The following is a 13,431-nucleotide window of genomic DNA, read 5'->3' on the forward strand; positions in this document are numbered from 1 at the left end:
GGAGTGCTTGCGGAGGAGGAAGGGAGCGGGAGAGCATCCCTCCAGCCGACCCTCCCAGCCTGCAGGCCCCTACCTTGTATCCGATCTTGAGGTCCTCGCACTCCTGGGAACAGCCGCTCAGCTTCTTGTTGAGACACTCGTTGATGAAGCAGTTGAGCTCGTCCGAGCCGTCCGCGCAGTCGTTGTTGTTGTCGCAAAGCAGCGCCTCCGGGATGCACTTCCCGTTCTTGCAGAGGAAGAAGGAGTCGTTGCACTTGTTCTCTGCAGCGGGGCGGAGAGGAGGCGGCGGCGGTCAGCGCGAGGCAGCGGGCGGCCCCGCTCCCGGCCGCGGCCCCGCGGGTACCTGGGCTGGTGCAGCGCGGGTTCTTGGGCGCCTCGTCCGAGTGGTCGTGGCAGTCGAACTCGCCGTCGCACTCCCACTGCCTGTTGCTGAGGCAGCGGCCGTTGGCGCAGCGGAACTCGTGGGGGCCGCACGTGGGGTACTCTGTGGAGAGGCAGTGGGGTGAGACGGCGAGCGCACCTCCCCGAGCCGGCCAGGAGCGATGGGGACACCACGGCAGCTGGGCTGTGCGGAGCCGTGGCGCGGGTGCCCAAACCCCCCTGCAGCCGCCTCGGCACAGGGCTGCACCACAGCGGCCAAGGAGGCGGCAAACGCGGGTGGCTTTGGGTCACCAAACTGCTCTGTGCCCGGGTGGATGCCCTGCAGCGGAGCTGGGGGTACAGCTCTCCTGGGGCTCCCCAGCACTGAACACCTCCTTCTCCTGGTTCCCCCTCACCCTGCTCTCATGTCAAACCCCTTCTGGATGATGAAGACCCCTCCAGGGTCCCATCTCAAAGCCCACAAGACCCAGCGTGGCTGCTCAGTCCAGTGCTACAGGAGATATGGCTCTCACTGTCCTCCCCCGTTGCGCAGACACCCACCACACTCCGGGGACTCGTCCGAGCCGTCGCCGCAGTCGTCATCGTGGTCGCAGACAAAGTGCTTGGGAATGCACTGGCGGTTCCCGCACATGAACTCCCGCTCGTCACATGTGTTGTTGTACACTGCAACGAGGCACCGCTGTCAGCCCCCCGCCACACTGCATGCCCTCCTGCCTGCCCTCCGAGCCCTGTGTCCTGGGGTGCTGGGGACAAGAGCTGAGGCACCGCCCAGCCGGGGCAGGGACTCCCGCTCCTCCGTCCCCAGCCTGAGCCCAGGCCTGCACCCTTGTCCCGTGACTGTGCACAGCACCCAGGCAACGTGGTGCCTTTGGCTATTGCTCTGTGAGACGATGCTCCTCTCCTCACAGCCAGGGAAAGGCACCCAAACATCCCCGTGTCCAGGTCTGCTGTGACCACAGCACCGCAGGGAAGTGACCAGGACAAGGCACCCCGTCTGCTACCGACAGGGACCCCGGGGAGTGGGGCTAGCTCCCCAGGCAGCTCTGCCTGCACTACCCTCCGCTCCTCTCCAGCCCCGGCCCTGCCACGCACCCAGACCCCGGGGACTCACAGCAGCCAGCAGCGAGGGTCTCGTCAGCTCCGTCCGCACAGTCCTTGTCCCCGTCACAGAGCCAGCGCTCCGGCACGCACACATAGGTGCCCGGGCACTGGAAGGATCCCGTGCTGCAGGTGGTCAGCCCTGTGGAAAGGAGAAGCAGGAAAGAGCCTGGTCACCTCCGCTTCTGGAGAACCGGCGCTCTTGGGCTACGTGTCCCCACGTCTCAGGGGAGCCCCAAGATACAGAACACAGGAGAGCAGTGAGGACCGCAGCATGGGAAAGCACAGGTGGGAGAAGGGGTGGGCAGGGGCAGGAATACACAGACACAGAGCAGCAGCGCAGGCAGGGACCGCGGGAGGTCAGAGCATGCGCTGGAGCAGACTCACGGCAGCGGCTGTCCTCATCAGAGCCATCCCCGCAGTCGTCTGCCCCGTCACACACCCAGAGCTTGGAGATGCAGCGGTGGTTGTTGCACTCAAACTGCACGGGGTAGCAGAACTTGTCTGGGAGAGGAGAGGAGGGGTCAGAGCTGGGGCGACGTGGGGGGAAGGACACAGCCAGGCTGGGCCAGCCGGGCTCCGGGGATGAAGCCCAGCGTGGTGCTGGGGCTACTGCTCACCCAGCCCTGGCAGTGCCACACTGATGGGCACTGCAGCTGCAGGACTGGTGTGGGATTCCCTGCTCTGGAGCTGGGGAGGGTCCCCAGTTCCTGAGCACCGTTTGGGGTTTTTTCAGGGAGGTTGGAATCAAATGGTTTTTTCAGGGAGGTTAACTCAAATGAGCCATAACTAGCCACCCTCAAAGTGACCATGGGCACTCGTGCACTTGCTGAGCAAACACACAAGGACGTTTGCACTGGTCACAGTTAGAAGCCCCAGCTTGTGGAATAAGATCGCAGAGAGGGAAGAATCTGGAGTCTGGTCCTTGGCCAAGGGATGCTGAGGGAGGAGAGGGTCCTGCCTCCCCTTCAGTACGCTTGCGCCCGCCACCCCGTGCTATCGCCCCGGAGCCCCTCGCTCTCCCCACCCTGCCGCTCACTGCAGTGAGTCTCGTCTTCTCCATTCTCGCAGTCGTCCTCCTTGTCACAGGTCCAAGTCATGGGGATGCACCTCCCGCTCGGGCAGGCGAAGTAATTGGCTGGACACTTGGGTTTCCTCCCGCCTGGTTTGTGAAGGGAACGTCAGTAAGGGTGGTGGCGCGGACACGTCCTGCCCCCTCCCTACCCAGAACCGCCCGACTGAAGGATTCCTCCCCAAAAGCCCTCTGTGATCCCGCATCGAGCCGCGCTCCTGCAGGAGCTGTGCAGGCAAAGGAGAACGGTCCCGGTGTGCAGAAAAAGCATTCACTGCCCAAATGGCCCCGAAGGGGAGCACCCGGCCAGAGGGTCGGTGTGACGCCCCTGCTCTCCCAGGCCCTTCCTCTCCCCGCTCTCACCTGGGCAGTTGCGCTCATCTGAGTAGTCTCCACAGTCATTCGCCCCATCGCACACCCAGCTCGGAGCGTAGCACAGAGAGGTGTGTTCACACTTCTGGAACGTGGTACCCTTCACCCCCAGCTTGAAGTAGCTGCTGCAGTCGGTGGCGGCTGCAAGAAACCACACCAGGAGCCCTGGGTGACGGGTGCTGCTCGCCAGTGGCACAGCCCTTCGGTCCAGCTCCCGCTGCGCAGCACCAGCCCTCGCCCTGCTGCTGGTGGCCCTTCCCTCCCCAGAGCAGCACCGAGCTGACTCTGCTCCACGTGTGCCCCGAGCTGCTGGGACCACGTTAAGTGCTTCTGACAGGCTGTCGGGTGGTGAGGTGCCAAGCACGGTGTGGGGGGCTGCAGCGATGGGCTGGGGCTGCTTCCAGCCGGTGGGCTAACCCGGGCTGGCCTCTGCTGATGGGAGCGGGGCCAGGGCCCTTCTCCCTCCCTGATCCAGCACAAATCCCAAACACTGAAACGAGGTGCAGGGACCCAGGCTCCCGGGAAGAGCATCTCCAGAGCCACAGCAGGGCAGAGCTGGGGGGCAGCGGGGAACAGGGGACAGCGGCTGGGGCACTCACTGCAGTTCATTTCATCCGAAGCGTCCTCGCAATCGATGAACTGGTTACAGCGGCTCGAATTCCCGATGCAGCTCCCGTCTCGGCAGCGGAACTCAGTAGCAGCGCAGCTGGTTTCTGTAAGGGGGAAGCCCCGGCAGCGGGTGAGGCTGGGCTGGGGGACCCAGTGTGCATGGCCACCCCACGGCTCCCACTCGCCCTGCACGCACACGCACCCGCTCCCAGCACAGCTACGGGCCGCCTGACCCTGCGCCCCCAGCTCCGGTCCCCTTCCAGCTGAGACCTGGGGCCTCTCAGGCCCCCACACTCTGCCTGGCAGCCTGAACCCATCTCCCGAGCTGGCCCCTCGCTAGCAGGCCTGGACAAGCTCAGGGAAGCTCCTCATCTTCCCCATCAGCTCTGAACCGAGCAGACAGGCTCCCGCAGCTCTGAAGGGACGCTGCCCTTGGGGATGCTCGGGTGCCCTTTTCTCAGGGGCGCAGGAGCCATGAGGTGCAGCGGCACTGCACTTCCCCATCGCCTTGTGTTCCTCCTTGGGTGTCAAACCACTGCTCTCAGGAGGCTCTGGGTGCTGCACGGCCACGCTCGGGAGTTCGTCCTCCCAGCTGTCAGGGAGTGAGCTTTACAAAGTGGTCTGTGGCACGAGCAACACAAGTAGGATTTAGACGTTGACTCTCCATTAAGCCCTGGCTCCGCTCTGACCCTGTCAAGCTGAAGGTAACTCATTCCCGACGCCCCTGTCCCCGTTCCAGACAGCTGACGGAGCCCTGGCAAGGGCTGGCCGGGAGCCAGCCAGTCTGCTTACTGTTACACGGCACTTCGTCCGAGTTGTCCCCGCAGTCATCCACGCCATTGCACCAGTAGCGGCTGGCGATGCAGCGCCCGTTCATGCAGTGCAGGTAACCCTTCTTGCACTTGCGGCTGCCTGGAGAGAGGAGGAGGAGCAGGAGGAGAAGGAGGAGGAGGAGGGGGAGGAGGAGGAGAAGGAGGGGGAGGAGGAGGAGAAGGAGGGGGAGGAGGAGGAAGAGGTGAGCGCGAGGGGAGGGCCGGCACCCCCGGGTGCCTCAGCTCCTCAGGGACCCTTCAGCAGGGGAAGAAACTACACAGGCAGGATTAGGAAACAGGCTCCCATCGCAGGGTTAAACTTGGCCTTGGCTCAGTAGAGTCCCCTCCCAGCTGAGAATCGAGGGTTGGTGTTAGAGGGAGGGTGCTGCAGCCCCCACCAGGTTGGGTCAAGGTGTCTCACTCCCCAGCCTGTCCCCCAAAACTGGAAAACATCTGTAGCCCTTAAAGCCTGGTCTCTGGGACGGCAAGAGGGACCGCAAGCACTTGAGGGACACGAGAAGACACCCAGGAGTCCTGGCTCCCTTGGCCGAGCAGAGCTGAAAGCTCGAGCGGGGCACCCGCGCGTGCGGGGGGTGCATGCGTGTGTTCGAGCAAAGCAGCAAGAGGAGGAACCTTACTGCAGTAGGACTGCTTCTCATCTGACTTGTCCTTGCAGTGGACCACGCCGTCGCAGGTCCGGCTGAAGTCGATGCAGTCGCCGTTCCCACACTCGAACTCGTCGTGCACGTTGCAGGTGGAATTGAGGGCTGGGGAGGGCACGGGAACATCAGCCCTGCCAGGCTGAGACCCGCCTCTCCTCCTCCCCTTCCCATCCCCACCAGCTCCCGCTGCCACCTCCCCTCCACCTTTGCAGGTGAAATCCTCTTGCAGGACGCGCTCGCCGCGGCAGGAGCAGTTGACGTGTCCTTTGGGCGTGAGCAGGCAGAGGTCCTGACAGCCGCCGTTGTTCACCCTGCACGGGGACAGCTCACCTAGGAGAGACAGGGAGCGGTCACGCCAGGGACAGCTGCAGCAGCCCCTTCCCTCGTCCTCCTGGCTGCGGAGAGGAAAAGTAGGGGTTCCTCCCCAGGCTCTTCAGAGGGGGCTATGGGGGATGCATGGGGGTGGGGGCAGCCAGTCCCCCCAGATCTTGCGAGGAGGATGCCCTTGGAAGAGCACAAATGGGGCAAATTCTCCCTCTCTTCAGCCTGCACAGGGTTTGGAGACAGACAGACCTTGGTGTGAGGGTCCCGAAGGGACAATGACAGGCCAGGAAGGGTGGTGGGATGGGTCCCCCCTTCCCCTGGCCTGCAGACGGGGTGGAAGAGCAGCGCTGCCTGGCAGGGGCCGAGCCGCCCGAGAGAGGGGGCAGAGGTCTGGCAGAGGCCGGGGAGCCGGGGCCCACGGTGGCGAGGGTGACGGGGGGTGTGGGGCGTCCTTACAGCTGTCGGTGTCGTTGGCCACGGCAATGATGCCCATGGGCTGCTGGGGGATGTCAACACGCAGAAGCTTCATGTCAGTGCCCACGTACTTGTTGGCTCGCTGCACAGCCCTGCGCACCCAGTCCGTCCAGAAGATGTAATCGCCGTAGACAGCCAGGCCAAAGGGGTGCACGGGCTCTGATTTCAGGATCACCTGCCAGGCATTGGCAAACCATGAGCACGGGGGAACGTGGCTGTGGGACGCAGCCCCCAGCCTCACCCCAAATGCAGCCTGTCCCCATGTGTCTGCCCCTGGGGAAGGCCGGTTCCCCCCCATACCCCAGGAACAGCTCTGCTTTCCTCTGACAACGCGCCAGCCCCCGTTTCAACACTCGCTGCTCTCCTCCTCCACCTCTGCCCCTGGGGCCAGGTCTGGACTCACGTGGCGGTGGGAGCCGTCGTATTCACAGCGTTCAATTTTGTCCAGTGTGGCATCAGAGAAGTAGATCTTCTCGGCCTTGTGGTCAATGGCCAGCCCGTTGGGTGTCCGTATGTCCTGGTCAATGATGATGAGGACGTTGGCACCAGAGAGAGTGGCACGCATGATGCTGGGGTGCTGCTCATTCCAGTTGGTCCAGAACATCAGGCTGGAAAGGGAGAGACACACGATGCCTTTGCAACCCCAGCTCTCTCCAACATACGTGTTGGCTCAGCCCACCCCACGTGCTCCCGGGACTTTGGGATGGATGGGACGTTGTCCCCACATAAAAAGGGGTGGGAGGGGACTGCATGAGGCCACTGCAGCCAGCTGGGAAATGTGGTACCCCATGGTACGGGCTGGCCAGAGGACGGGATGGGACGGGGTTTCTGTCTTTGCTTTGGGGTGCTGAAAGATGTGAGTGGAAGAAGGACACAGGGCCCTTCCTCCCTGGGGTCCAATACTCTGTGCTGGGAACCAGTGCTTCCTCCCCAGTGGAGGGGTGTCCGCCTGGATGCTGTCCCGGGAGCACGTGGACCCCCGGGTGGGCTGGCTGGGCCACCGATGGTCACTCACTTCTGGCACTCGTCCAGCACAAAGGCCCGGGGGTGATCGTCCCCCGACATGGTGATCACCGTCTCCCTCTCGAAAGCCCCCAGGCGGCTCTGGTCCACGGTGTGGCGGGTGATGGTGGAGGTGGTGTAGCTTGTCCAGTACAGCGTGTCCCAGCCGCGGTGGTACGCCAGCCCCTCCACCGAGCCCACATCTGCAGGGGGGGAGGATGGACAAGGGTTGCGTCCACCCCGCGCTCCCGCAGGGCTGCCTGGCTCAATCCGCACAGCCAGTGCTGACCATGACACTTGGACATGGCTTCTTTGGCAGCCTGCAGTTATCGCTTTTAATTACACTCAAAAATACCCCTCGGAGGCCCCGGCTGCTTGCTAACCCCGTGCCAACGAAGTGCAAACTGAGCGCTGGAGGTGAGGACAAGGTTTGCTTAGGCTCAACGGGTCTGTCTTGGAAGTCAAATGCAAACACAGAGCAGATCCCAGGTTTGCTGCAGAGCCTTGTTTCTAGAGCAATGCATACCCACGTGCACGCCTGAGCCTCGTGATACACTCTCCTTGCCAGAACAAGCTCTGCAGCCTGCTCCTGACACTTGCATCCTCTACCACAGGCTGCTGCCTCTTCCAGAGGCTCCGGCAGAAAGCTCACAGCTGAACCCTTAACGGCTGCCACTCAAAACGCCTCCCGAAAACACCAAAAAAACATTAACCAAGAAAAGGAAAAAAAGCCCTTGGGTGAGGAAGGGGGGGCGTTCGGGAAGAGATGGCAGGGGAGAACAGAAAAGAGGGGTCTGAGGGCAGATGGACGCGGAGGGAGCCCCGCGACACTCACTCTCCACGATGGTCTTGCGCCCCGTGCCGTCGTCGTTGATCTGCTGGATGTTGCCGAAGTGGATGTCGCTGTAGAATATGCGGTTGCTGCCCTTGGAGCCGTAGCGGTAGTCGAAGGCCAGGGCAATGACGTTCTTCATGTGCTCCGCGTCCTCGAAGGGCTTGATGGGCGCATTGAGGTTGTTCTCGTCTGACAGGTGGATGCTCTTGAGGATGGTGCGCTCCGAATACAGCAGGTAGCCGTCGTAGTCCCGGCAGCTCACGCCGTCCTCGGACAGCATGCCGTGGGCGCAGGCGCACGTCCTCTGCCCGCTGCCGCGGAACAGGCAGAGCTGCTGGCAGCCCCCGTTGTTCTGGGCACAGATGTTGGTGCCTGGGGAGCAAGGGGGGGATTGTTGGAGGGACTGGGCAGGCTCTTGTAGGAGGATGCTCCCGCTCGGCCGCTTTCCACCGCTCCCCGCTCCCACGGGAAGCGAGTGAAGAATCGGGCTCAGCCCACGGCGCGACACGGTTCTTTGACAGGGACACAGCGGCCTGTTTGTTTCCATCCCCCTCCCCACATCTGCCCACGCTGGAGCCCGGCCCGGCAGCCGTCGGCGCTCTGCAGCACAGCGCGAGGGGCTGACACCCGGCCCCAGGACCCACCCTTCTGCCTGGCCCGGTTGAAGACTTTGATGTCCTTGAGCTGCACGCCGATCCCTGTCCGCAGGGACACCGACTCGGTGGCGTTGTCCTTGTTCCCTCTTTTGATGGAGCCGTTCGCATGAGTCCTGAGGAAGGGACAGTCACTAAGAACCGACGTGGGGCCCACCCCAGCAGCACCCTGCGGCGGGACCCAGCTCTGCCACCTTCCCCATGGCACCCACCGACTCCCCCCGCCCTCCCGCACCGCCGGACCCTGCAGGCACCCCCAGCACCGCCGGACCCCGCGGGCACCGTACCTATCGCTCCAGTAAATGTACTCCTCGAAGACCGACACCGAGAACATGTCCATGTTGTTGCTGGACAGGACGACCTCTCGGTTTTCGCCCGTCTCCAGGTCGATGCGTTCAATCTTGTCTGTCCGGGCATCGCACCAGTAAAGCTTCCCATCCTGAGGCAGTGAGAAAGCACCCCAGTCAGTCACAGAGCAGTGCACCAGGGTGGCATTAAGGCACCCTCCTCACCTCCCACCACGCCTGGCAGAAGGTCCCAGGGTTCAGAAGACAACCACCCTGGACAACCCCCCCTGCACTGGAGCAGAGACTCCAGGGCCCTGGGGAGGGCAGCTGTGTCCCCAGAGGCCCCACCAGCAGGGACGTGGCTGCAGGAACCCTGGGGACCGGCAAGCTCCTTGCCAGGCCCCAGAGCAGCACTGTCCTCCATTGGCGGCTGTACCTCGTAGTCGACGGATATCCCGTTGGGCCAACTGATGCTGACGTTCACCAGCACCATCCGCTCGGTCCCGTCCAGGCGCGACCGTTCGATGCGGGGGTACTGTCCCCACTCCGTCCAGAACAGGTACCTGCAGGGGACAGCAGGGACGTGACCACGGCGCTGGCCAGAAGCAGCATCCTTGGGCCTCTCGGCCATCGGAGCAGAGGGTGGCTTTGGGTGGTGTCTCACCCCTTCTCTGGATGGACCGTGATGGCCCGTGGCTTGTCCAGCCCCTGTGAGATGACCACGTAGCGGAAGGACCCGTTCAGCCTGGCCACCTCGATGACGTCGAAGCCCTGGTCCGTCCAGTAGATGTTTCCTGCAGAGAGGGGACAGTGAACACCCGCACGAGCCCCACTCCCCGACTGCTCACCCGCTCCTCCCTGCTCCGGAGCCCCGTCTCACCGGCGATCCAGTCCACAGCGATGCCCTCCACACGGCCGATGCCATTCGTGACCACGTCCTCGCGCCACGTCTGGTCCCTCTTGGCCCGGCTAATGGTGCTCAGACCCATGTCCACCCAGTAAATGGTGTCGTTCTCTGAGAGGGGACACGCAGGAGAGTGGGTGTCAGTGACCACCTCTCGGTCACCCCAAGGGTGGCACAGACCCTGGGCTGAGCTGCACCCCAAGGCCCCGGGCGTGGGGACCTGAAACCCCCCCTCACCCGGCGCTGCCTAGGGGAGATGTTCGAGGGCAGAGCACTGCCAAAGGAGGGTCTGGTGATGGTCCCCCTCACTCTCCCCCTCCCCAACCTCTCCAGCCCTGTTGTCCTGCTCCCAGTCCCTGTGTCACCTGCGTGGAAGTCGATCCCCACGGCCAGGGAGGTCCCCGACACAGGCACGAGAGCATCTGACTTGTCATTGGGGTCCAGGGGAATGCCACGGATCCCCTCGTGGACCGAGTACAGGAGGAAGGAGCCAACACCTGCGACACAGATGGGGGGACACTCAGACGCATCCCACAAACCACACACTGTCCCTTCAACGGACAGCCACAACTCACGGAAAACTGTGACAGCAGCTCCACGGAGGAGCACAGGCCTGGCAGGGCTGGTGGGAGGGCTCGACCCTGCTGTGACAGCAGGATCACGAGCCCCCGGCCCGGGCAGACAGCCCAGGACAGCAGAGGGACAGGCAGGGCAGGGCTGAACCGTGCTGGCTGGACCTGCTGGCAGGCTGTGCGGCTGCCTGCAGCATCCCTGCACAGGCAGCCCCTACGCCCATCTCTGGGCTGACGCCGAGGCTGACGCACACGAGACGTGGGCTGGCAGCGCGCGCAGCAGCTCCGCAGGCAGCCGGGGAGGCGGCGGGGGAGGCAGTGCTGCCGGGCACTGGGTGCCTCATCCTGCCCACGGCGCTGCGGTCGGGGGGTGACATGTTTGCACGGGCAGCAGGGGTGCCCCTGCTTCCCTTGGGTCCCCGCACGAGACGGGGGGATGAGGATGGGATGGCCTTCCCCGCCACACTGGGCAGGGAAGGAACAGCAAACCGTGTAGAAAGAGGGCTGGGAACAACCCACTCTAAACTGAGCACAGACAGAGACAGGGATGAGGTTTCTGATGGCTGGGGCAGGAACCCAGGGAGCAGCCGCAAAGCCCTTCCCTGCTCGGCCCTGCGGAGGGGCTGCCTGGACCTCCCTGGAGGCTGCCAGCCCCTGTAGCCTGTTCAAGGGGTCCCGTCCCACACCAGGGCACGGGGAGGCACAAGCGAGGCCTCTCCCCAGAGCCGCCCCCAAGCCCTGGCAAAGGCTCTGTGCCGCATCTGGGTCAGGGCAGCGCTTGTTATTCAGTCCCTGCCCTGACCCAGATGGTGCGGCAGCTCTGCCAGCCCCCTCCAAAAACACCAAGAACATTGTGCACACAAACAGCCTTTGAGAGGCCCTGGCAGTGACTGGGGAGCGGGGGGGCCCTTCCCTCCCGAGGGAGACAGCAGCAAACCGGGCAGGGACCGGGGATCTGCAGAGCAAACGCTGTGCCGGCTGCCCAGCCCCGGTCCCAGTGATTGCAGCGAGTCAGTGACCCAAACCCATTGCTGACAGCAAGGGCCTCACCTCACCTTCGAGGGCCCCCACCGTGCAGTCCTGCTCCCCTCCTCCCGTGAACCCCAGAGCCCTGGGTGCCTGGGCAGTGCCCCCGCGCCCATCGCTGCCAGCACAGGCACAGCCGGGGGATGCCGCGGGGTCTCTGCTCCGAGGGGGTACTTCGGGCGCAGGGATGGGGACAGGCACACTCACCTTCGCAGGACTGCTGCCCGCTCTTCAGGCTGTAGCCCGCGGTGCACATGCAGGACCGGGAGGTCTCAGAGGTGGGGAGACAGAGCTGTGAGCAGTCGCCGTTATTGAGGCTGCAGGGGTTGGCTCCAGCTGCCACAGAGAGAAGCAGGGGTGAGGGGCAGCGGGGGGCCAGGGGACACCCACCAGGGCTGTGGGTGCCTGGGGGAGGCTGGGGCGTCTGCTCGGGGTGGCCGCACGAGGCACGGTGCCCTGCGCCAGCTGGCAAGGGCCAGGCTTGGCCAGCAAGAAGGGATGGGGTCAGCCGGCCGCCCGGCCACCGTGGGCCAGACTCCGGCCCTGCTGGCACCCTGGCAGAGCGGCCGAGCCGCTGCCCGGCCCTGCAGAGTCTCTCCCAGGACCACGTGCTCACCTTGCTGGATGCTCTCGTCGTACACCTTCATGTGCATCACCAGCGTGGTGCTGTTCCGCAGCACTGTCACCTCCGTCCCGTCCTTCTTGTTGCAGGTGCCCATTCTCTCGGAGGCCTGGTCAGCCCACCACAGCTTGTCGCCTGGAAGGAGAAGGCAGGAACATGCAGCAGCTTTCCCTGTCCCCTCCCGCCCCAGCAGCAGAGTGGTGGTTCCACACAGATTCACATGCGACAGTCTGCAAAAAGGGGTCTGAGCTCAGCCTTTGGTGGAGAAGCATCCCCTCCACAGCTGCTAGAGGGGGCAAGGAGCAGCGTATGTTTGGGCAGGGCCAGGAGAAAGGAAAAGGGCTTCACCAGCCGCCCCCATCACCCCGCCAGCTCTCACCCATGATGGCCAGGGCAGTCGCCTTGCTCAGCTGAGTCTTCACAGACTCGATCACCTCCAGGCTGCTGCCATCCAGGTTGCATCTGTTGATGGTGCCATTGCCAGAGCTGATCCAGTACAGCTTGCTCTCCGGGTAGTCAATGGCCAGGCCTGGGAAGCAAGGGACCATCAGTGTCCCGGTGGCACACAGGGACCACTGCCATCTGGGAGGTGGGATGGGACCGGCAGAGCGGATGGGGTGATGGAGAGAATGGGCACGCGAGGCCAGGGTGACCCGGCACAAACCAGCTGCCAACCCCCGGGAGCCAGGGCTGCCAGAGTGGGGGCTTGAGGCTTTTAGGGCCGGCAAGGACGTTGCAAGGCGGGGTGGTACCGGGGCGCATGGGGGGGTCCGTACCAACAGGCCCTTTCTGGTTGGTGAAGAGGAGAGTGCGGTTGCTGCCGTCCATGTTGGCCACGCTGATGTTGTCCCCGTCTGTCCAGTACAGCTTCCTGCACCAGAGAGGGGACACTGAGCACAGCGGCTCCAATGGCCCCACGGAGACGGCCCATGCGCAGCTCTGCTGCCCCCCAGCCCCTGCCACCCCGGCCCGCTCTCCAGGCTGAGGCCAGCCCTGGGCTGGCCCGTCTCCCCTCTGCACAGCCTGGGCAGCCCGACGGCCTCCTCACCGCCAGCACCGGGACCTGGGAGGGGGTTCAGCGCTTGCACTCGCGCAGCCCTGCCCAGCAAAGCCCTGTGCACATCCAGGCTGGCACCCGCTCGTGGATGCACCCTCATCCGCAGCCCGTCCTTCACGCGCACACGCGTGTGCACAGAAGCGCAGCCTGCGGCTCCGCACGCACCGGCAGAAACACCTCCCGAGCCGCGGCCCCGTCTGCTCCCACACACCTCCCACACGTGCTGACACACAGGGAGAGCAGCCTGCTCCCTCCTCCGCCGCGCACAGGTGCTGTCACGCGCACACACACGTGTGCCTGCACATACCCCTCCTCCCTCGACGCTCCTGGCCTGACCCCAAGCCCGCTGGCACCGCGTCCCGTCACAGACTTACCCCCGGAGCGGGTGAACCACCAGGCAGTGAGGCTTGTCCAGCCCCTGGATCACCGCGTTCTTGAAGGAGCCGTCCAACCGCGCCACGTTGATCTGCTTCTTGTTGGCGTCGTAGCTGGTCCAGAAGAGGTTTCTGGAAACCCAGTCCACCGAGAGGCCGTGAGCGTTGGGCAGGTCTGAAAGGGAATGGAAAAGGGAGACTCGTCAGTTGGGAGAATGGGGCTGGGATGATGCTCAGATGAAGAGGAAGGGCCGATCTCACGGAGCCGAACCCTCTGGAGGGCTGGCGGCTCTGC

General features: G+C 64.2%; 1 protein-coding gene across 4 annotated transcripts in view; it reads right to left on the reverse strand.

Annotated features, from left to right (window-relative positions):
• Window positions 1-13,431, reverse strand: part of LRP1 (LDL receptor related protein 1) — an 80,473-nt gene that overhangs the window by 16,307 nt on the left and 50,735 nt on the right. For 3 of the 4 annotated variants that reach the window (XM_068410006.1, XM_068410008.1, XM_068410009.1), the window contains 26 exons: window positions 13,137-13,311; window positions 12,482-12,576; window positions 12,085-12,234; window positions 11,700-11,840; window positions 11,291-11,419; window positions 9,851-9,982; window positions 9,462-9,596; window positions 9,246-9,375; window positions 9,018-9,144; window positions 8,582-8,733; window positions 8,286-8,410; window positions 7,642-8,013; window positions 6,820-7,009; window positions 6,208-6,412; window positions 5,787-5,979; window positions 5,211-5,336; window positions 4,983-5,111; window positions 4,325-4,444; window positions 3,523-3,636; window positions 2,915-3,064; window positions 2,507-2,641; window positions 1,867-1,983; window positions 1,493-1,621; window positions 922-1,044; window positions 344-484; window positions 74-261 (listed from right to left, as the gene is read on the reverse strand). In XM_068410006.1, the coding sequence (XP_068266107.1) occupies window positions 74-261; window positions 344-484; window positions 922-1,044; window positions 1,493-1,621; window positions 1,867-1,983; window positions 2,507-2,641; window positions 2,915-3,064; window positions 3,523-3,636; window positions 4,325-4,444; window positions 4,983-5,111; window positions 5,211-5,336; window positions 5,787-5,979; window positions 6,208-6,412; window positions 6,820-7,009; window positions 7,642-8,013; window positions 8,286-8,410; window positions 8,582-8,733; window positions 9,018-9,144; window positions 9,246-9,375; window positions 9,462-9,596; window positions 9,851-9,982; window positions 11,291-11,419; window positions 11,700-11,840; window positions 12,085-12,234; window positions 12,482-12,576; window positions 13,137-13,311 (3,923 nt within the window). The remainder of the gene's footprint in view (window positions 1-73; window positions 262-343; window positions 485-921; window positions 1,045-1,492; window positions 1,622-1,866; window positions 1,984-2,506; window positions 2,642-2,914; window positions 3,065-3,522; window positions 3,637-4,324; window positions 4,445-4,982; window positions 5,112-5,210; window positions 5,337-5,786; window positions 5,980-6,207; window positions 6,413-6,819; window positions 7,010-7,641; window positions 8,014-8,285; window positions 8,411-8,581; window positions 8,734-9,017; window positions 9,145-9,245; window positions 9,376-9,461; window positions 9,597-9,850; window positions 9,983-11,290; window positions 11,420-11,699; window positions 11,841-12,084; window positions 12,235-12,481; window positions 12,577-13,136; window positions 13,312-13,431) is intronic. The other variant, XM_068410007.1, reaches the window with a different exon arrangement.

The sequence above is a fragment of the Nyctibius grandis genome, chromosome 11, assembly GCF_013368605.1.
Source record: "Nyctibius grandis isolate bNycGra1 chromosome 11, bNycGra1.pri, whole genome shotgun sequence".
Classification (NCBI taxonomy): Eukaryota; Metazoa; Chordata; class Aves; order Nyctibiiformes; family Nyctibiidae; genus Nyctibius; species Nyctibius grandis.